This window comes from Somniosus microcephalus, chromosome 8, assembly GCF_052327205.1.
Source record: "Somniosus microcephalus isolate GS21.2 chromosome 8, FLI_Smic_1.0, whole genome shotgun sequence".
Taxonomy (NCBI): Eukaryota; Metazoa; Chordata; class Chondrichthyes; order Squaliformes; family Somniosidae; genus Somniosus; species Somniosus microcephalus.
This window is the reverse complement of record NC_140994.1, coordinates 75,141,841-75,164,007: the sequence shown is the minus strand read 5'-3', so window position 1 is coordinate 75,164,007 and position 22,167 is coordinate 75,141,841. Positions and strand designations below refer to the sequence as shown.

Sequence of the window (22,167 nt, the reverse complement as noted above, 5' to 3'; positions counted from 1 at the left end):
TCGCTCTCTCTCTTCCCCCCCAGTCGCTCTCTCTCTTCCCCCCCAGTCGCTCTCTCTCTTCCCCCCCAGTCGCTCTCTCTCTTCCCCCCCAGTCGCTCTCTCTCTTCCCCCCAGTCGCTCTCTCTCTTCCCCCCCAGTCGCTCTCTCTCTCTTCCCCCCCAGTCGCTCTCTCTCTTCCCCCCCAGTCGCTCTCTCTCTTCCCCCCCAGTCGCTCTCTCTCTTCCCCCCCAGTCGCTCTCTCTCTTCCCCCCCAGTCGCTCTCTCTCTTCCCCCCCAGTCGCTCTCTCTCTTCCCCCCCAGTCGCTCTCTCTCTTCCCCCCCAGTCGCTCTCTCTCTTCCCCCCCAGTCGCTCTCTCTCTTCCCCCCCAGTCGCTCTCTCTCTTCCCCCCCAGTCGCTCTCTCTCTTCCCCCCAGTCGCTCTCTCTCTTCCCCCCCAGTCGCTCTCTCTCTTCCCCCCCAGTCGCTCTCTCTCTTCCCCCCCAGTCGCTCTCTCTCTTCCCCCCCAGTCGCTCTCTCTCTTCCCCCCAGTCGCTCTCTCTCTTCCCCCCCAGTCGCTCTCTCTCTTCCCCCCCAGTCGCTCTCTCTCTTCCCCCCCAGTCGCTCTCTCTCTTCCCCCCCAGTCGCTCTCTCTCTTCCCCCCAGTCGCTCTCTCTCTTCCCCCCCAGTCGCTCTCTCTCTTCCCCCCCAGTCGCTCTCTCTCTTCCCCCCCAGTCGCTCTCTCTCTTCCCCCCCAGTCGCTCTCTCTCTTCCCCCCAGTCGCTCTCTCTCTTCCCCCCCAGTCGCTCTCTCTCTTCCCCCCCAGTCGCTCTCTCTCTTCCCCCCCAGTCGCTCTCTCTCTTCCCCCCCAGTCGCTCTCTCTCTTCCCCCCCAGTCGCTCTCTCTCTTCCCCCCCAGTCGCTCTCTCTCTTCCCCCCCAGTCGCTCTCTCTCTTCCCCCCCAGTCGCTCTCTCTCTTCCCCCCCAGTCGCTCTCTCTCTTCCCCCCCAGTCGCTCTCTCTCTTCCCCCCCAGTCGCTCTCTCTCTTCCCCCAGTCGCTCTCTTCCCCCCAGTCGCTCTCTCCCCCAGGTCTCTCAGTCGCTCTCTCTCTTCCCCCCCAGTCGCTCTCTCTCTTCCCCCCCAGTCCCTCTCTCTCTTCCCCCCCAGTCGCTCTCTCTCTTCCCCCCCAGTCGCTCTCTCTCTTCCCCCCCCAGTCGCTCTCTCTCTTCCCCCCCCAGTCGCGCTCTCTCTTCCCCCCCCCAGTCGCTCTCTCTCTTCCCCCCCCCCAGTCGCTCTCTCTCTTCCCCCCCCCCCAGTCGCTCTCTCTCTTCCCCCCCCCAGTCGCTCTCTCTCTTCCCCCCCAGTCGCTCTCTCTCTTCCCCCCCAGTCGCTCTCTCTTTTCCCCCCAGCCGCTCTCTCTTTTCCCCCCAGTCGCTCTCTCTTTTCCCCCCAGTCGCTCTCTCTTTTCCCCCCAGTCGCTCTCTCTTTTCCCCCAGTCGCTCTCTCTTTTCCCCCCAGTCGCTCTCTCTTTTCCCCCCAGTCGCTCTCTCTTTTCCCCCCAGTCGCTCTCTCTTTTCCCCCCAGTCGCTCTCTCTTTTCCCCCAGTCGCTCTCTCTTTTCCCCCCAGTCGCTCTCTCTTTTCCCCCCAGTCGCTCTCTCTTTTCCCCCCAGTCGCTCTCTCTTTTCCCCCCAGTCGCTCTCTCTCTTCCCCCCCCAGTCGCTCTCTCTCTTCCCCCCCAGTCGCTCTCTCTCTTCCCCCCCCAGTCGCTCTCTCTCTCTTCCCCCCCCCAGTCGCTCTCTCTCTTCCCCCCCAGTCGCTCTCTCTCTCTTCTCCCCCCCACCCCCCCAGTCGCTCTCTCTCTTTCCATCCCCCCCAGTCGCTCGCTCTCTCTTTTCGAACAACAACATGCCCTCAAAAGACCCTCGGCACCGCCGGGCACTTCAGCTAGTATAATATATTTAGGCTGAGTTGAAATTCTACTTGGTGCAGCCAGAACGCTACAAAATGACTCACAGATTCAAAGTCTTTCCCCTGTTTGAGAAAATGGCCCTTCCAGCCGCATCTATCCTATTTTTATCTGACAGCTGTAGCTGCCAAAAACAGCAGGGATCCAGACGGAAGCAATCTACTCCCATCAGAACTTACCAGCTAAAAAACAATCGTCTTTCTTTGAAGAGGCCATAAAAAAGGCAATTGGGCTCTATGTTTTATGCAATGAATACCAAATCACAAATGTGTTGTTGAGTTTGCACAAGACATTGGTTAGGTGACAGCTGCAGTATTGCATGTAGTTCGAGCCACAGAAAAGGAACAGTGAAGATTCACTAGAATGATACCAGGAAATAGAGAGTCTAGTGATCAAAGAAAGGCTGAAAAATTTAATGCTTTTCACTGGAACAGAGAAGGTTGGGGGTGGGGGGAGGTGGATTTCTAATGGAGGTTTTCAAAATTGTGACATGTATTCAGAAGGTAAATAGTGAAAGATTCTTTCCACTCATCAGCAAATTGTTAATAAAATGGTGTAGACCCCACAGTATCATTTGAATAAAATGCGAATATGTAAAAAAAATCACGAGAGGATGTTTAGAACATGGGAGCCTAGTAATTTGTTGATGCTGCGCCCGTTTCATAGGCATAAAATGGATGCCTAAGAATCCATTATAGCTCGCGGTGTGCGCACGGCATATTGGTAAAGGCTCCAGTATAGGCATCCAGGGACCATGCCTGAAACACGCATTAGGCCCTTTGCATATGCAAGTAGGAGGCCTAACACTTGTTTGAGGTCCCCTTCCTGGAACTGGGCTGCCTTCAACTGCTTTCTGGATAACCATCTATACATGTGGCCTAACAGATGGCTCTTAAAGGATAGAAACATAAACACAGAAGATAGGAGCAGGATTAGACCATTCGGCCCCTCGAGCCTGCTCCGCCATTCAATGCGATCATGGCTGATCATCCAAATTCAGTACCCGGTCCCTGCTTTCACCCCATATCCCTTGATCCCTTTAGCCTTAAGAAATATATCCAACTCCTTCTTGAATATATTTAATGAATTGGCCTCTACTGCCTTCTGTGGTAGAGAATTCCACAGGTTCACCACTCTCTGGGTGAAGAAATTCCTCCTCATTTCTGTCCTAAATGGCCTACCCCTTATCCTTAGACTGTGACCCCTGGTTCTGGACTCCCCGACCATCGGGAACATCCTTACTGCATCTAGTCTGTCCAGTCCTGTCAGAATTTTATAAGTTTCAATGAGATCCCCTCTCAGCCTTCTAAACTCCAGCGAGTACAAGCCCAATCGACCCAATCTCTCCTCATATGTCATTCTTGCCATCCCAGGTATCAGTCTGGTGAATCTTTGCTGAACTCCTTCCATGGCAAGAACATCCTTCCTCAGATAAGGTGACCAAAACTGCACACAATACTCAAGATGTGGTCTCACCAAGGCCCTGTACAACTGCAGCAAGACATCCTTGTTCCTGTACTCAAACCCTCTCGCTACGAAGGCCAACATACCATTTGCCTTCTTAACCGCCTGCTGCACCTGCATGCTTACCTTCAGCGACTGGTGCACAAGGACACCCAGGTCTCGTTGCAATCCCCCTTCTCCCAATCTATTGCCATTCAGATAATAATCTGCCTTCCTGTTTTTGCCACCAAAGTGGATAACCTCACATTTATCTACGTTATATTGCATCTGCCATGCTTCTGCCCAATCACCCAACCTGTCCAAATGATCCTGGATTTTTTCAGCATCCTCCACACAGCACACACGCTCACCCAGCTTTGTGTCGTCTGCAAATTTGGAGATATTACATCTAGTTCCCTTGTCTAGATCATTAATATATATTGTGAAAGCTGGGGTCCAAGGACCGATCCCTGCGGTACCCCACTAGTCACTGCCTGCCACTCGGAAAAAGACCCGTTTATTCCAACTCTTTGCTTTCTGTCTGCCAACCAGTTCTCTATCCAAGTCAATACCTTGCCCCCAATCCCATGTGCCTTAACTTTACACGCTAATATCTTATGCGGGACCTTATCGAAAGCCTTCTGAAAGTCCAAATACACCACATCCACTGGTTCTCCCTTATCTATTTTACCAGTTACATCCTCAAAAAATTCCAGTAGATTAGTCAAGCACGATTAACCTTTTGTAAATCCATGTTGACTTTGTCCAATCCTGTCACTGGTTTCCAAGTGCTCTGCTATTACATCTTTTATAATGGACTCTAGCATTTTCCCCACTACCGATGTCAGGCTTACCGGTCTGTAATTCCCCGTTTTCTCTCTACCACCCTTTTTGAATAGTGGGGTAACATTAGCTACCCTCCAATCCATGGGTACTGTTCCAGATTCCATCGAATGTTGGAAGATGATCAGCAATGCATCCACTATTTCTAGGGCCATTTCCTTAAGTACCCTAGGATGCAGATTATCAGGCCCTGGGGATTTATCGGCCTTCAATTTCCCGAACACCATTTCCCTACAAATACTGATTTCTTTCAGTTCTTCCCTTTCATCAGACCCTATGTTCCCCGACATCTCTGGGGGGTTATTTGTGTCCTCCTTTGTGAAGACAGAACCAAAATATATGTTTAATTGGATCTGCTGGAGGCTGCCATAAAAAGGGTAAGGTTTTTAAAAAAATACTTAATCTGAATATGGAGTCAGGAGGAGCAGAAATGCTCCTTCTGACTCCACAGTAGTCCTGAAGACCGTTACCAGCCCCCTCGATAGCACCCCTCCATTGCTGCACCCGCTCCATCCCTCCCAATCACTCCCCTTCCCTCTCGATTGCCTCCCCTCCCTCCCAATTGCCTCTTACCTCCACTCCAACCCCTTCCCTGCCTTCTCCAGGACCTGAGTACCAATGCTGGGGAGGCAGCAGCCCAACTTAGTCCTCGTGGAACTGGCAAGCTGTCTCTAGACAACTGATTGGTGTCTGTCGCTTGCCAAAAATATGCTGATGAGGCCCGAGGCTCAATTTCAGTTGAGCGTCTGACGTGTGCTCCCAGTGCACCGCCTGTTTCAGGCTCAAACACAGGCTGAAATGAATTTTGACCCTTGGATGTTTTACCAGAAGAGGTTAATGAGGCAGAGACTATGGGCTGGATTTTACCTTTCGGTGTGGCTTGGGGGTGGGACAGCTGCCTTTCGGGTTCCAATCCCGCCCCCAACGACGTCCGATGCGCAGGCGCTATTTTGCATCAATTGGCCTTGTTAAGTGCGCCCTGCGGGCTTGCGAACCAATTAAGAGAAAGCCGGTGTCAGATGACGTCAGTTGATGACGCGTCATCTGCCGGTTTTCTTAAAGGGGCCAGGCACAATTTTTTTTGACAGGTGATTTTTCAGTGTTTGACAGCATTAAGGTGCTGCAAACACTGACAATCGCTGTACAAAGGTGAGCCCTTGCACCAAGGCCCTCCAGTGACTCCCTCCTTAGGCTAGAACAGATTGCAGCTGCAGGTGAGGTTACAGAAGCAACCTTTCACTGGTGAGAGAGGTTCTCCCAATGAGGTGGGACTACACAAACACTTCAAAACTTATTACCTGCAGAAAAGTCTAAATACATTACAAATGATTTTCCAAACATTTTCTTACCTCTGAAACTCAGCATTGCACCATTGGATCCATCACACCACTTCTGCAGCTGTCATCAATGAAGAAACATTACAGTACACCCACAGCACACCACATTTACCCTGGCGTGTTGTTCGGATGTCAGGAAGCCCGCAGTAGACCAGTCAAAATTGGAAAAAGCCTCTTAACTGCCTGTTACAACCTGTTAACAAGCTGTTACCTGCCTATAATCCTCTTCCCGCCGCCAGGTTTTGGGTCCGTGTGCAGATCGGGGACCCGACACCCGGGAAGATTGTTTGGAGGCGGCTTGACAGCGAGTTCGGGACCGGCTGTCAATTTTTTCAATTTTGCCACCGGTCTCGCCTCCAAACCCGCCCCCTGAGCGCCAGCAAAATTCCCCCCTCATCATATTGTTTCAAAGGGAATTGAATAAGTATTTGTAAAAAAAGAATATAAAATGATGGGGAATGGGCAGGGACATGGGATTCAAGTAGCTAACTCCAGTTGAAGAGCTAACACTGGCATGATGGGCACAGTGGCTCCTTCAGTGCTGTAATCTTTAGAGGCCGGAATTTTCCCACAACAAAAACGGCTGGGTTTGGAGTATGGGGGCAGGTAATTTTTTTTAAATGTGAATCCCGACCTGATCCCGCCTCCAACCCACCCACTTCCAGTTTTGCCCGAGGCGGGATGGGGGCGCGGGCGACCTACCCGCTCCCAGGGGGTGGAATGTCAATTTAAATATTATAGTGAGGCTGGAAGCCTCTATTTTCCCCTCCTTTGTGTTTAACTGCACAATTCGTGAAACCCAGCAGTTAAACAGAGGTGGGGACTGCTGTATCCAGGAGTTAAGTGGCTTTATACCTACCTCCTGGATCCAGGGACCCGACCATACCCACCCTGCACCCACACTCTCCCCTGCCCCCGGCAATTGGAGACCACCCCATGAGGCCTCTGATCACATTCGCAGGCCTCCCTAGGCCTCACCCATTCCCAACGATGAAGATGAGGCCGGCCACGATCCTCTGGTGGCTGGCCCCGATCCTTCGGCCCCCGATCCCTGGATGCCCCCGCCATGATCCCCGATTTCCCCCACCGTGATCCCCGCTTGACTGTCGATCCCTGACCTCCCCGATTCCCTGCCAATCCTGCAATCCCCCGCGATCCCCCCTCCCGATTACCCCCCCACCCCCGTCAATTACCTATCCCCCCCCCTCCTGAGTCCCGCCACCCCCCTCCCCCGCCGATCCCCCACCCCACTCCTGCAAACTCTCCCCCGGACTAACCCCTCACAACTAAGGCCTACCCACCCGCAGCCAGCCAGCCGCTCAAGCTGGCTGGCTGTGGGCGGGAAACCGAGTTCTCACATTCAAATTAGGCCCTGCCGGTGAAGCCTTGGACACACCGCCCCCAACCCGCCTCCCCAAAGAAAATTCCGGTCTATGATTCTTTTTGGTATTTACATAAATGCAAAAAATAGCACAGGTCCTGGTGAATGGGAAAGATACAAAGACCAGCAAAGGGTCACAAAACAGATAGTAAGAGCTACAAAAAGGAAACTTGCAAGGGAAATGAAAAGCAACACTAAGAATTTTTACAATTATATTAGGAAAAAGTGGGTGGTCAGGAGCAATGTTGGCCCCTTAAAAACTGAACGGTGATATTGTCAATGATAATAAGGAAATGGCAGACATGTTCAATAATTACTTTGCGCCAGTATTTACAGTAGAGGAAGAGAGTAGCATTCCTGAAATCCCAAGGAAACTAATATTGAATTGGGGACAGGGACTCAATAAAATTAACGTAAGTAAAATAACAGTAATGAAGAAAATAATGGCACTAAAGAGTGACAAATCTCCCAGACCAGATGGTTTCCAACCTAGGGTTTTACAGGAAGAAGGTGAGCACTTTGCAGATGCCCTAAATAAAATCTTCCAAAATTTTTCTCGATTCAAGAACCATTCTTTTAAATTGGAAAATTGCGCATGTCACTCCACTGTTTAAGAATGCTGAGATAGGGAAACCAGGGAATTATAGACGTGGTCTAAAAATTAGAGCCAGACCTTTCAGGAGTGAAATTAGGAAACACTTCTGCACACACAGGCTAGTAGAAGTTTGGAACTCTCTTCCACAAACAGCAATTGATGCTAGATCAATTGTTCATTTTAAATCGGAGATTGATAGCTTTTTGTTAACCAAGGTATTTAGGGATATGGGCCAAAGGCGGGTATATGGAGTTAGCTTGCAGATCAGCCATGATCTCATTGAATGGCAGAACAGGCTCGAGGGGCTAAATGGCCTACTCCTGTTCCTATGCTCCTATATTCCTGTTATTGAAAAGACAGTGACTGATGAGATTTGCACTGAGCAGAAAAGTTCTGATTAACTAAAGTAAATAAAGCAAAGTGAGCTACAGATACCTTGTTCAATAGAGCAGTGACTATATGGATCTTTGAAACCAGGCTCTTGTAGCTACGATTTTGTTCATTACTTCATAACTGAGCATACTATTACTGGTGATTTCACATGTTAAGATATATGAAACTTCACATGTTGCATTGGAATACCTAAATTGAAAAGGATTTAATTCCATGAATATCAAAGCAGTGCATAATGCTGAAAATATTGTCCCATCCTAGAGGATCTCCCATGGCATTGCTCATAGTAAATACGAGGATACACGCTTTGGTAAGGACAGGAGTTTTATGCCATGTAGAGTACAATGTAGTTTTTTGTTGCTAAGGTGGATCTATGTCCCTTTAAGACCACAAGGTCTAATTGCTGTATATAGGCACTTTCTAAGCTCAATTACAAGCTTATTCTCAGGCACACACTAAGGACAATTAGAGTGTAATTGTTTCTCAGTAGATTGGCAGCTGGTTGCAAATCTCTGACTCATCCCCAAGGTCAGATAAACCGTCAAGAAGTGAATGGCTCTCTTTCTTTCATACACCCACGTTTAGTTATTAATATATATCAAGAAAAGCAGTGGTCCTAGAACCAACCCCTGGGGAACACCAGTGTATACCTTCCTCCAGTCTGAAAAACAACCGTTCACCACTACTCTCTGTTTCCTATCACTTAGCCAATTCCATATCCTTGCTGCCACTGTCCCTTTTATTCCACGGGCTTCAACTTTGCTGGCGAGCCTATTATGTGGCACATTGTCGAACGCCTTTTGGAAATCAATGTACGCCACATCAACTGCATTGCCCTCATCAACCCTTTCTGTTACCTCATCAAAAAACTCAATCAAGTTAGTTAAACATGATTTGCCTTTAACAAATCCGTGCTGGCTTTCCTTAATTCATTCACACTTGTCCAAGTGACTGTTAATTTTGTCCCTGATTACTGTTTCTAAAAGCTTCCCCACGACTGAGGTTAAACTTACTGGCCTGTAGTTGCAGGGTTTACCTTTACACCCTTTTTTGAATAATGGTGTAACATTTGCAATTCTCCAATCCTCTGGCACCACCCCCGTACCTAAGGAGGATTGGAATATTATGGCCAGTACCTCCGCGATTTCCTCCCTCAATTCCCCCAGCATCCTAGGATGCATCCCATCCGCTCCTGGTGACTTATCTACTTTAAGTACAGCTAACCTTTCTAATACCTCCTCTATATCAATTTTTATCCTATCAAGTATCTCCACTACCTCCTCCTTTACTATGTCCGTGGCAGCATCCTCTTCCTTGGTGAAGACAGATGCAAAGTACTCATTTAGTACCTCAGTCATACCCTCTGCCTCCATGCATAGGTCTCCTTTTTGGTCTCGAATCGGCCCCACCCCTCCTCTTCCTACCCTTTTACTCTTTATATGCCTATAGAAGACTTTTGGATTACCTTTTATGTTGGCTGCCATTCTATTCTCAAACCCTCTCTATGCCCCTCTTATTTTCTTTTTCACTTCTCCTCTGACCTTTCTGTATATAGCCTGATTTCCAGATGTATTTGCAACCTGACATCTGTCATATGCGCTCTTTTTCTGCTTCATCTTATTCTCTATCTCTTTCGTCATCCAGGGAGCCCTGACTTTAGTTGCCCTGCATTTCCCCCTAGTGGGAATGTACCTCAACTGTACCTGAACTATTTCCTCTTTAAAGGCAACCCATTGTTCCATTACAGTTTTGCCTACCAATCTTTGACTCCAGTTTACCCGGGCCAGATCTGTTCTCAACCCACTGAAATTGGCCTTCCCCCAGTTAAACATTATGGCCTAGAAATTGAGTGGGCTTAGCGCCCAATTAGTGGCGCTAGAGGGCCTTGCACCGGACTTATAGCTGTTTTGCAAATTGACTTGGGCCTTACCATCGGCGTTAGCCAGTAGCGCTGCGCCGGCACCGATGACGTCATCGGTGTGCGCAGCGTCCCGGTTGCCGTGGTAACCCGGCCCCAAGCCCAAATTCAGTTGCGCCCGCCTCGCCCGTGGCAGGCGCAACTAACGAATGTGAAAAGTGTTCTTACACGCCTTTGCGCCGGCGCATAAAGGTGGAGCGGCGGCCGGCCGCGTTCCCGGCGGCCGCCTGCCCGCACCTCCCTTCCCGGACTCCTGCATCACCCCCCCCCGCGGCCCTGATGAGTGTGTGCTGCGAGCCCGGCACTTCCCCGAGGTGCCGGGCTCAGATGTCGGGGGAATCCGCCGGACAGTTGTCGGCTGCAGGCAGCTCCTCCTTAACAGAAGGAGGAGGCCTGCAGTTCCCCAGCCTGCCGCACCGCATCGGGTGCCGCAGCGGGGGATTAGCGCCGGGAAACCCAATTCAACGCCCGTTTTCAGGCGCTAAAACCCTCCTTTAGCGCCCGCCGCCCTCTGGGGCCGGCGCAACCGAATTTTCGTCGGGCGCTGCCGCATTAACGCTGGCGCAAAATTTCTGGCGCTACAGCCCTGGCGAGCCCACAACCCAATTTCTAGGCCTATTACTCCAGATTGCTCCCTGTCCTTTTCCATAGCTAATCTAAACCTTATGATACTATGATCACTGTTACCTAAATGTTCCCTTACTGACACTTGCTCCACTTGATATACCTCATTCCCCAGAACCAGATCCAGCAATGCCTCCTCCCTCATCGGTCCAGAAGCGTACTGATCAAGAAAGTTCTCCTGAACACACTTCAGAAATTCTTCCCCTTCTCTGCCCTTAACACTATTATGATCCCAGTCTATATTAGGATATTTGAAGGCCCCCATTATTACTACTCTATAGCTCTTGCACCTCTCTGTAATTTCTCTGCAAATTTCTCCTCCATATCTTTACCACTATTTGGTGGTCTTTAGAATACACCTAGTAGTGTAATGGCACCTCTATTATTTCTTAACTCTAGCCATATAAATTCTGTCTTTGACCCCTCCAGGACATCCTCCCTCTCAAGCACTGTAACATTCTTCTTAACCAATACTGCCACACCACCTCCTTTTTCCTTCCCTATCTTTACTGAACTCCTTATAACCAGGTAAATAAGTGTGTTTTGTGAGTTGTAACTCTAGATTCATATACAATTAAGCTGCCTTGCTTCTGAATCTTTAATCTGAAATATTTACATCATTATAAGTTGCATCTGATTGTATGAATTTGTCACCAGTTGCCTACCTAGCAAAAGTAACCCAGGCCATGTTACTTCATGTCTGCTAAACTAATACACTGCGTATCGCCAACCTCCCCTCACATGAAAGGCTTAGCGAAGAGACTTTCTTTCAACAGTGGCCTTTGTTGGCTCCAAGTGTGCTTGTTCCCTGTCTCAAGAATGCGTTGATTCTTTCCTAATTCTGGTTGTGAATGGAAACATTAACTGTGCCCCCTTTCAGTGCAGTATACAAGGACCTAGAATTCTAGATTATCTGCATGAAATACCAATATATCTTTCAGTAAAGCTATCGCTATTTTAATGTGCTGAAATCAGATATATAATGCTCTGGAGCACAGATTTTTATTGCTTCTTTTTTAACATCCTGAAAGGAAATATGATCATGGTATGGCTGGCAGTTAAAAGCAATCTGAATTTTTGAACATGAATAGGATATAGTGGCTTGAGAAAAATAATGTTCAAGACTCACAGAAAAGTCTCTTGATGTGTGAATCATTTTTAAACTTAAATGAAATGCGATCAAGTAATGTGAAGTGTAAATAGCTGCCAGGGTGAAGCATGCATGAAAGAGGCATAAAGAATGCATGACACAGGTAATAATCACCAGAAGTATTTATGAAAAAGTTATCAATCTAGCTACTCCAACCACAAACCATAAATAATTGAATGTTAAAAAAGGAGTATCGTACATTTACATTCTCTTTGAGCCCTGAGACTATTATTTCCCAGGAATGCTATATCTAAGGATCTCCGTGAGGTTGCATGCTATGAATAATTAACCACATATACCCAACCGAAGATAGCATAAATAAACACCGAAAATGCTGGAAATACACAGCAGGCACTATCCGATTTATTGGGAAGAGCTGGAGCCCAAAACGTTAACTTCTCGATTCTCTCCACAGTTGCAGGGTCACCTGCTGTGTGTTTCCAGCATTTTCTGTTATTATTTCAGATTTCCAGCATTTGCATTTCTTATATTTTTTTTAAAATCTTACATTTGATCTTAATACTTCACAATGAGTTGTTGTTGTCTGGGAACACTGAACTCCTGATACAGCAGAAAATTATATTCATTTAAAATTTCTACGTGGTTTAAAATTTATTTTTTTATGTGTAGATATATATAAGAAAAACTACGAATGCTGGAAATCTGACAGACCTGCTGTGTATATCCAGCACCCTGTCTGCCTTTAATTATACTGCCTTTGGTCGGGTGTTTTGGTTCCTTATTCACAGCACATGACCTTCTGTAGCTCCTTATACGTGGCATTGATGGGAAGCGAGGACTCCCTTCAGTTCATTAACTCAATGGCATGATTATTCCTAACAGTGCTTACAACTGATACTTTAGCAACTTATTCCAATACATCATTGTATTATTTTGAAAAGGGAAAAAATAAGCTAGACTCCATTGCTTGAACCCACTGATAGCGCTCCAAGATTAGAGCAATCAGCTGTGGTAGGTCTTTTCAGGATTGCTTTTTCTGGATTGTTGCATAATGTGATATGTGACTTTTTTATTATATATATATTTATTATATACATATGTATGGCTTGGAGTTTCCGCATGTTTTCCGCCCAGATACCGGCGCAATTTGGGTGGAATCGACTGAAATAGCACAAATGATCGCAGAATTTAAAACGTGAGTTAACCATTTACGCTCAGATGTTTTACTGACAACCGCATTATTTTATTACTTTTATACCATACAGGATAGGATTACAAAGGATATACGGCACAGAAACAGGCCATTTGGCCCAACCAGTCCATGCTGGTGTTTATGCTCCACTTGAGCCTCCTCCCGTCTTTCCTCATCTAACGCAAGCAGCATAACCCTCTATTCCCTTCTCCCTCATATGCTTGTCTAGCCTCCCCTTAAATGCATCTATATTATTCACTTCAACTCCTCCCTGTGGGAGTGAGGTCCACATTCTCACCACTCTTTGGGTAAAGAAGTTTCTTCTGAATTCCCTATTTGATTTCTTGGTGACTATCTCATATTGATGGCCTCTAGTTTTGCTCTTCCCCACAAGTGGAAACGCTCTCTCTGTATCCACTCTATCAAAACCTCTCATAATTTTAAAGACCTCTATTAGGTCACCCCTCAGCCATCTTTTTTCAAGAGAAGAGAGACCCAGCCTGTTCATCCTTTCCTGATATGTATACCCTCGCATTTCTGGTATCATCCTTGTAGTTAAATGTCAACATAATCACTACAAACAAAACAGTAACTCGGGTTCCAGCATTCCAATGGCACAATACCAGCTGGATTTAGCTTTTCAAAATATCTCTGATTGCAGCCTTCCATTTAGTAATTCCAGTTTGCATATGAAGTAACAGGCAGAAATTTTAGGCTTCCCATTGACGTTTATGGTTTAAAGGGATATCAGATCTCCAATCAGGCAGGTGCTCGGTTGAACTCTACAGTGCGCTTGTACCATCTATCCCAGTGATGCACTGATTCCAGCCCTCGGCAAATCATTTGCAATCTTCTCCTGGACTCATTGGGGGTTTTTATGTTTCTTCTACTTATAACTCATAATGTTGCATTTCTTACACCTATGACTTTACTGCTGGACTTTTTTCTTTAGTGAAATTAGCTATTTTATTCCTTTGTCAACAAATTTACTCTTTGTTCTGCGATGATGTGAAGCACTTTTTAGCTGGATTGTATTCTGAGGCAAGGTTGTCCCTTTATAGCTGATCTTCGAGTTCTGAGATAAAAACCTCTCTGCCGTTATACCTTAGCATCAGTGGACTTTAGATGAGTTTATCGTGTCAATCAATTCTTTCAAGGTTAGAATTTTAATCAACCTTAGGCAGAAATACCAATAAATGCAGTTGTCCAAGTTTTATTTCAAGGACTAGGGTATCACTAGGCCAAAAACATTTCCTTTGTTTTCTGTTACAGCAGTTCCTCTGTGGTTCAGCAGGTGAATGATTAGGTTTCTCTGGAGCTGCAGTTTTACTGCCTCTCTTGTGGTGCTGTGGAAGTGACTTCAGAATGTGTTCAAGTAGGAGGAATGAAATTCCCAACCATTGGGGGTTTCAAACCCATTTGACAGTTCACAGGTAGGAGGATACCTCTGGCTTCCCGGAGTTCAAAAAATGCAGAAGACCATCTGATGAATGTCCAATACTACAGCTCAGTAGCAAAGGCCCCAAAGTTTCTTGGCTCATCAACCTGGCAGTTATGCTGGGATCACGGCCAACAGTGCCATCCAGCGATGACCCCGCCAAAGTTTGTGACAGCCAGAACAGTCATATATCCAAATTTTATTGACAGAAGTCTGTCAATTTAAATAAAGGAAACTACGATGGTCTGAGGAGCGAGTTGGGTAGGATTGATTGGGGAATGGTACTCAAAGGGTTGACGGTGGATAGGCAATGGCAAACATTCAAAGACCGAATGGATGAGCTACAGAATTTGTTCATCCCAGTTTGGCATAAAAATAAAACAAAAAAGGTGACTCAACCGTGGCTAACAAGGGAAATTAGGGATAGCATAAGATCCAAGGAGAGGATATATAAATTGGCTAGAAAAAGCAATAATCCTGAGGATTGGGAGCAGTTTAGGAGTCAACAAAGGAGGACAAAGGGATTAATTAAGAAAGGGAAAATAGAATATGAGAGTAAGCTAGCAGGGAACATAAAAACTGACTGTAAAAGATTTTATAGATATGTGAAGAGAAAAAGATTGGTGAAGTCAAGCGTAGGTCCCTTACAGTCAGAATCAGGGGAATTTATAATGGGAAACAAGGAAATGGCAGACCAACTAAATACATATTTTGGTTCTGTCTTCACAAAGGAGGACACAAATAACCTCCCAGAGATGCCGGGGAACATAGGGTCTGATGAAAGGGTGGAACTGAAAGAAATCAGTATTTGTAGGGTAATGGTGTTAGGAAAATTGATGGAACTGAAGGCCGATAAATCCCCAGGGCCTGATGGTCTACATCCCAGGGTACTTAGGGAAGTAGCCCTAGAAATAGTAGATGCATTGCTGGTCATCTTCCAGAACTCGATAGACTCTGGAACGGTACCCATGGATTGGCGGGTAGCTAATGTTACCCCACTATTCAAAAAAGGTGGTAGAGAAAAAGCGGGGAATTATAGACCGGTAAGCCTGACATTGGTAGTGGGGAAAATGCTAGAGTCTATTATAAAAGATGTAATAGCAGATCACTTGGAAAACAGTGACAGGATCGGACAAAGTCAACATGGATTTATAAAAGGTAAATCATGCTTGACTAATCTACTGGAATTTTTTGAGGATGTAACTGGTAAAATAGATAAGGGAGGACCAGTGGATTTGGTGTATTTGGACTTTCAGAAGGCTTTCGATAAGGTCCCACATAAGAGATTAGCGTGCAAACTTAAGGCACATGGGATTGGGGGCAAGGTATTAACTTGGATAGAGAACTGGTTGGTGGACAGAAAGCAAAGAGTTGGAATAAACGGGTCATTTTCCGAGTGGCAGGCAGTGACTAGTGGGGTACCGCAAGGATCGGTCCTAGGACCCCAGCTGTTCACAATATATATTAATGATCTGGACGAGGGAATTGGGTGTAATATCTCCAAATTTGCAGACGACACAAAGCTGGGTGGGAGGGTAAGCTGTGAGGAGGATGTCGTGAAACTCCAGTACGATTTGGACAGGTTGGGTGATTGGGCAGAAACATGGCAAATGCACTATAATGTGGATAAATGTGAGGTTATCCACTTTGGTGGCAAAAACAGGAAGGCAGATTATTATTTGAATGGCAATAGATTGAGAGAAGGGGAAGTGCAAAGAGACCTGGGTGTTATTGTGCACCAGTCGCTGAAGGTAAGCATGCCGGTGCAGCAGGCGGTTAAGAAGGCAAATGGTATGTTGGCCTTCGTAGCAAGAGGGTTCGAGTACAGGAACAAGGATGTCTTGCTACAGTTGTACAGGGCCTTGGTGAGACCGCACCTTGAGTGTTGTGTGCAGTTTTGGTCACCTTACCTGAGGAAGGACATTCTTGCCATGGAGAGAGTGCAGCGAAGATTCACCAGGCTGATACCTGGGATGGCAGGAATGACGTATGAGGAGAGATTGTGTCGATTGGGCTTATACTCACTGGAGTTTAGAAGATTGAGAGGGGATCTCATCAAAACCTATAAAATTCTGGCAGGTCTGGACAGACTAGATGCAGGAAGGATGTTTCTGATGGCCGAGGAGTCCAGAACCAGGGGTCATAGTCTAAGGATAAGGGGTAAGCCATTTAAGACAGAAATGAGGAGGAATTTCTTCACCCAGAGAGTGGTGAACCTGTGGAATTCTCTGCCACAGACGGCGGTGGAGGCCAGTTCATTAAATATATTCAAGAAAGAGTTGGATATATTTCTTGAGGCTAAAGGGATCAAGGGATATGGGGAGAAGGCAGGAACAGAGTACTGAAATTGGATGATCAGCCATGATCTCATTGAATGGCGGAGCAGGCTCGAAGGGCCGAATGGCCTACTCCTGCTCCTATCTTCTATGAATCTGTAAAAGGTGCATCAGGCACAGAAAAGAACTCTTTGGGCTCAGTTTTGTCAATGGGGAGCTTTTGGAGGCGGGACTCCCACTTTTTGGGTTGTAGTCCTGCCTCTATCGACTTGTGGCCAACCCACGCTATTTTCCCTTGATTGACCTTGTTAAGCCCGCCCAGCGGGCTCAGCAGGCCAATTAAGGGACACCTGGTTACTGATGACGTCAGCAATTGATATTTCATCTGTCAAGAGCTTTTGACAGATGAAAAATCAGTGTTTGACAGCTCTGTGAAGGTGTCAAACACTGACAATCTGTCTTCTAACTTGAGTCCTTCTACTCAGACTCAGATAGAGAGCTCTCCAGACCAGAAAGCAGAGGCTGCAGCTTTTGACAGTTCAGCCATTCTGCTTTCTGTGCCGGTGAGCTGAGGGACTCGCGAGAACTGAAGGAAAGAAGCCTGCAGGAGAAAGTAAAGGTAAGTAAAACTTATTAAAACACTTTACACTTACCTCACACACTTACCTCTGCAGACATGCACCCATCACTCACCTGCACAACGGACATCTCGACCCCTCCAACCCCTGCAGACCGACAGTCCGCCTCGCTAACTTGACGTGGTTCGGAGCCATCAGACAGCCCACACTTCAGGGCTAAAAATAGGGATTAGGCAAAAAAACTGCCTGTTAACTACCTGTTAACAGGCAGTTAATTGGCACTAACCCTCTTCCCGACTCGGGGAGGCGGCTCCCAGCACAGGTCGGTTACCCGCCTCCTGGGACATTGGCACGGAGGCGGGTTGGGGGCGGGATGGGTTCCTGCCCCCCGATTCTGCAATTTTCCCACCACTCCCGCCTCCAAACCCGCCTCCTTGGGGCTTGGAAACTCGAGCCCTTTATCTCTGCCTCTACAGAGAGAGAGAGATCAATTTTGGGTAATGTGGTTGAAAGGAGTATTCACATGTATATTAGGGAAGGTGTTTATTTTGTAGATTTGGTTGATGCCAGGTCAGCGAGCTACTAGTTTTAGAAATATAGGAGATACTTCAGTTAAGTGGTTAGAGAACGTTAAATTTGAGTTTATCCTTAATTCTTAAAGTTGCACTCAAAAAAACATCCTTTTTATCACTTCTTATGAAAGTTAAAAAAAAATCATTTTACAGCCACATTTCTAATTTTTTTAAACAAATATTTCTGCGAATATAACAAAATGGGAAAAATATTTTTAACTGAATTGCATTGTGAGACGAGTTTGTCCCTTCATCATTGATCTTCTGGTCTGAGTTCTAAGATAAAAACCACTCTTCAATTTTACCTTCGGATCAGCAGACTTCAGACTTTTTATAGTGTCAGTTAATTATTTCAAGGCTTGAATTTTAATCAAACTTAGGCAGAAATGCCAATAAATTCAGTTGTCCAGGTTTTATTCCAAGGACTCAGGCAACACTCGGCAAAAAATGAAACTTTCTCTGGTGACTGAATGGGAAAAAGGTACAGGGTAGATTTTCACTTTTGTCGATGGTTGAAAACAGATAGTAGTGGATCTGCTGCCCGTTATACACCCATCCGATTTTCCCAAATCAGGTAGGGTTTACAACAGATGGCAGATCGGCTACACCAACACCACCCCCCCCCCCCGCATCTTTTTCTGCCACAATGAAAATCTAACCCGCAGTCTTAAATCAGTGAAGAAATCTAATTTTTAAATATACTTCTGCTCTATCAATGAAGACAAGCTACCTACCAGTACTGCCTATAAAGATGAGTAAGATTTCACTTTATCTACCACTTTAACTGATGTGAAGTTGTCCTTTCAGAGTTCAAACTGGTTTGAGCTTAAAGGTCAATGAGTGTGCAATCTATCAACCAGTTCCGATAAAAGACCAAACTGAGCATGCTCACCTAATAGATCGCTGGACATTTGTAATATTTAGTAATAAATGTTGCAGACTTTAGTTGTAAAATTTGTTTTGTATGACTTTTATTGATTCGTTGATACGCTGCTCAATTTAGAACAATTTTCTTGTCTTTCAGGCCACAACCTGTAAGTGAAAGTGCTCCAATAGGAACTGTAGTTGTCACTGTAACCGCAGCTGCTATCAATCAAACTATAGTGTATTCAATTATATCAGGAAATGATGGCGGTAAGGACATTTTTGAGATGAATAATTTTGTAAAGTATGTGATCTTGAATATCAATTTTTCAATCTTGTCTGTCTTAGTATGATTGCACCTCATGACAAGCCTAGTGATAGTTAATTTGATATAGACATATATATATAAAATTTGATATATATATAAAATGAGCAACAAAGCTAAAAGTTGGAAGATAGTAAATCATATTATCAAAGGTTTCTTTTATCAGAACTATGGGCTAGTAACTCGTCTCAAGCGGTGGCACAAAACAGGCAGTATCGGATCGGCTGCCCGTTATACGTAGCGTGATTTCCGTTCCATTGCCACTGCCTGAGACGAATTTCTACCCCTATATGTTTTAACACACCACTTATCTGCATATACTAACATAGTGTATAATGTATAATCTGATCTGTTTGGGTGTATTCCCAGTGGTTTGCTTTGTCATCTACACAACTGTTATCAGCACATGAGCCCCTTTCTCTTCCTACTACTTCAGTGTAACTCTAACAATCACACGCCCAGCCCCAGAACAGTGAAGAACACAGCTTCATGGAAAATTCCCTCTAGTCTGTCTCCTAGCCAGTTCATTTTATCCTATTTGTTCACTGCCACAAATTCTGACTCAGGCAGTGATGTCCCGATGAGCAATCTAAAAATGCAGACAACTGAATTGCCCCAAAAAATCTAATTTTAGTTCTAATTTAGTTTAAATGTCTAAATCTTTAATATGCATTTGTAAAGATATATGCACATAGTGAATGATGCTTTCTAATCTGCTTTTATTACATGTGGTTTTAAAGGAGTAATTTTAATAGTGCATTACATTTAAAGGTCTTTGTGCTATATCACCTGTATTGCTGCCAGTGAATGACATTATTCTTCCAAATAGAAGTTACCTTTCATGTGTATATATCAATGTTTAATGCATTACTACACCAATGTGCTGTCCCATTGCACAGAAACACATAAAACAAATGAAACAAAACAACTTTAATAATAAATGGGTTATATAAATCTGATGCAAGACCCAGGAGCATTGAATTTGAGACTAAACTACCTCTTACATCAGACAACTGGCTTATGCTTATGGCCAATTTTGTTTGCTAATTTACATCTGCTTCTGCCATTATGTATCCGATATTTTCTGTTCTTAGGGATATAGATAAATATCTGCATGAAATTAATCACCACGTGTATAGATTGCTCTAATTTTAGTTTTGTGAACCTGCCCAATTTTTTTTTCCATTGAAATTAATGGCATGAAAACTGAGTTCTATAATGGGTGGGTGATCTGCTCCACCAGGTTATAGCCCGGACGGTGAAGGTGAACATCTACATGTATTTATGCTGATATTGTGTATCTGTCATCACTTGATGGTGTTTCCCACTGATATCAGTAGGAGCCTTAGAATCTACAGTATTAGGAGTTTAGGCCGAGTAAAGCAATTATTTTTATTTAACTATTATGGGGCAAATTTTTGTCTTCACGCACCACCTGTCCGTTATAGAATTTATCCAATTTTGATTTCAATGGAATAAAAACCGGGTGTGTCTACAACGGGCGAGCAAACTGCTCCGCCATTCACCACCCGGGCAGTGAAGGCGTAAATTACCACTATGGGCAGGATTTTCATTGGGCTGTGGAGGCGGGATTGGAGGCATGCGGGGGGTTAAAATCCTGAAATCGGGGGGCACAAACCCATCCCACCCCCAACCCGCCTCCATGCCAGTTTCAAAGAAGGCAGGTACCCGACTCGCACTGGGACTCGCTTCCCCGAGGCGGGCAGGGGATTAGTGCCAATTAACTGCCTGTTAACTACCTGTTAACAGGCAGTTTTTAGCCTAATCCTTATTTTCATTGTTGAAATGTGGGATTCCCAATGGCTCCAAACCACGGCAAGTTAGCGAGGCGGGCCGTCGGGATGAAGGGCTTGGAGGGGCCGAGATGTCCAGTGTTCAGGTAAGTGATGGGTGCATGAGTGCAGAGGTAAGTGTGTTTGGTGTGTGTAAAGTGTTTAAAGAAGTTGTACTTACATTTACTTACCTTTACAGCCTTCCTTCCTTCAGGTCTCGGGAGTCCCTCATCACACCGGCACAAACGCGAGCTGTCAAAAGTTCCAGCATTCAGCTTTCTGTTCCGGAGAGAGCTCTAAATCATCCTGAGAGGAAGGAATTAACTTACAGTACAGATTGTCAGTGTTTGACAGCTTCAAATAGCTGTCGAACGCTGATATTTAATCTGTCAAAAGGTCTTGACAGATGAAATATCAATCTGTGACGTCACCTGTTGCCGGGTGGCTCTTAATTGGCCTGCTGAACCTGCTGGGTGGGCTCAACAAGGTCAATGAAGTCAGAATCGTGTGGGTTGGCTTGAACTCGATGGAGGCGGGACTGCAACCCCAAAAGTTGTAGTCCCGCCTCCTACCCGACTCCTCAATGAAAATCTAGCCCTATATGTTTGATAAGCAGTTTCTTTTTTTGAAAGTTAATAGGTTCAAGGGCTATGTTGCAAAATGATCTCAAGGGAGGATTTCTAAATTAGAAACATAGAAACATAGAAGATAGGAGCAGGAGTAGGCCATTCGGCCCCTCGAGCCTGCTCCGTCATTCAATGCGATCATGGCTGATATCCAAATTCAGTACCCGGTCCCTGCTTTCGCCCCATACCCCTTGATCCCTTTAGCCTTAAGAAATATATCCAACTCCTTCTTAAATATATTTAATGTATTGGCCTCTACTGCCTTCTGTGGTAGAGAATTCCACAGGTTCACCACTCTCTGGGTGAAGAAATTCCTCCTCATTTCTGTCCTAAATGGCCTACCCCTTATCCTTAGACTGTGACCCCTGGTTCTGGACTCCCCGACCATCGGGAACATCCTTCCTGCATCTAGTCTGTCCAGTCCTGTCAGAATTTTATAAGTTTCAATGAGATCTCCTCTCAGTCTTCTAAAATCCAGCGAATACAAGCCCAATCGACCCAATCTCTCCTCATACGTCATTCCTGCCATCCCAGGTATCAGCCTGGTGAATCTTCGCTGAACTCCTTCCATGGCAAGAACATCCTTCCTCAGATAAGGCGACCAAAACTGCACACACTATTCAAGATGTGGTCTCACCAAGGCCCTGTATAACTGCAGCAAGACATCCTTGTTCCTGTACTCAAACCCTCTCGCTACGAAGGCCAACATTCCATTTGCCTTCTTAACCGCCTGCTGCACCTGCATGCTTACCTTCAGCGACTGGTGCACAAGGACACCCAGGTCTCGTTGCACTTCCCCTTCTCCCAATCTATTGCCATTCAGATAATAATCTGCCTTCCTGCTTTTGCCACCAAAGTGGATAACCTCGATTTATCCACGTTATGTTGCATCTGCCATGCTTTTGCCCAATCACCC

At 45.8% G+C, this 22,167-nt stretch overlaps 1 protein-coding gene and 1 long non-coding RNA gene across 11 annotated transcripts in view; one reads left to right on the top strand and one right to left on the bottom strand.

The window, feature by feature from the left end:
* Positions 1-2,043, bottom strand: part of LOC147113651 (uncharacterized) — a 77,921-nt gene extending 75,878 nt beyond the window's left edge. Inside the window, exon 1 of the long non-coding RNA XR_015079248.1 lies at positions 1,990-2,043. This is a non-coding gene — a long non-coding RNA (uncharacterized LOC147113651). The remainder of the gene's footprint in view (positions 1-1,989) is intronic.
* pcdh15b (protocadherin-related 15b) overlaps positions 1-22,167 on the top strand; it is a 1,235,959-nt gene that overhangs the window by 1,025,916 nt on the left and 187,876 nt on the right. For all 10 annotated transcript variants that reach the window (XM_085994900.1, XM_085994899.1, XM_085994897.1 and 7 more), the window contains one exon: positions 18,668-18,777. In XM_085994900.1, coding sequence (XP_085851026.1) covers positions 18,668-18,777 — 110 coding nt within the window. The remainder of the gene's footprint in view (positions 1-18,667; positions 18,778-22,167) is intronic.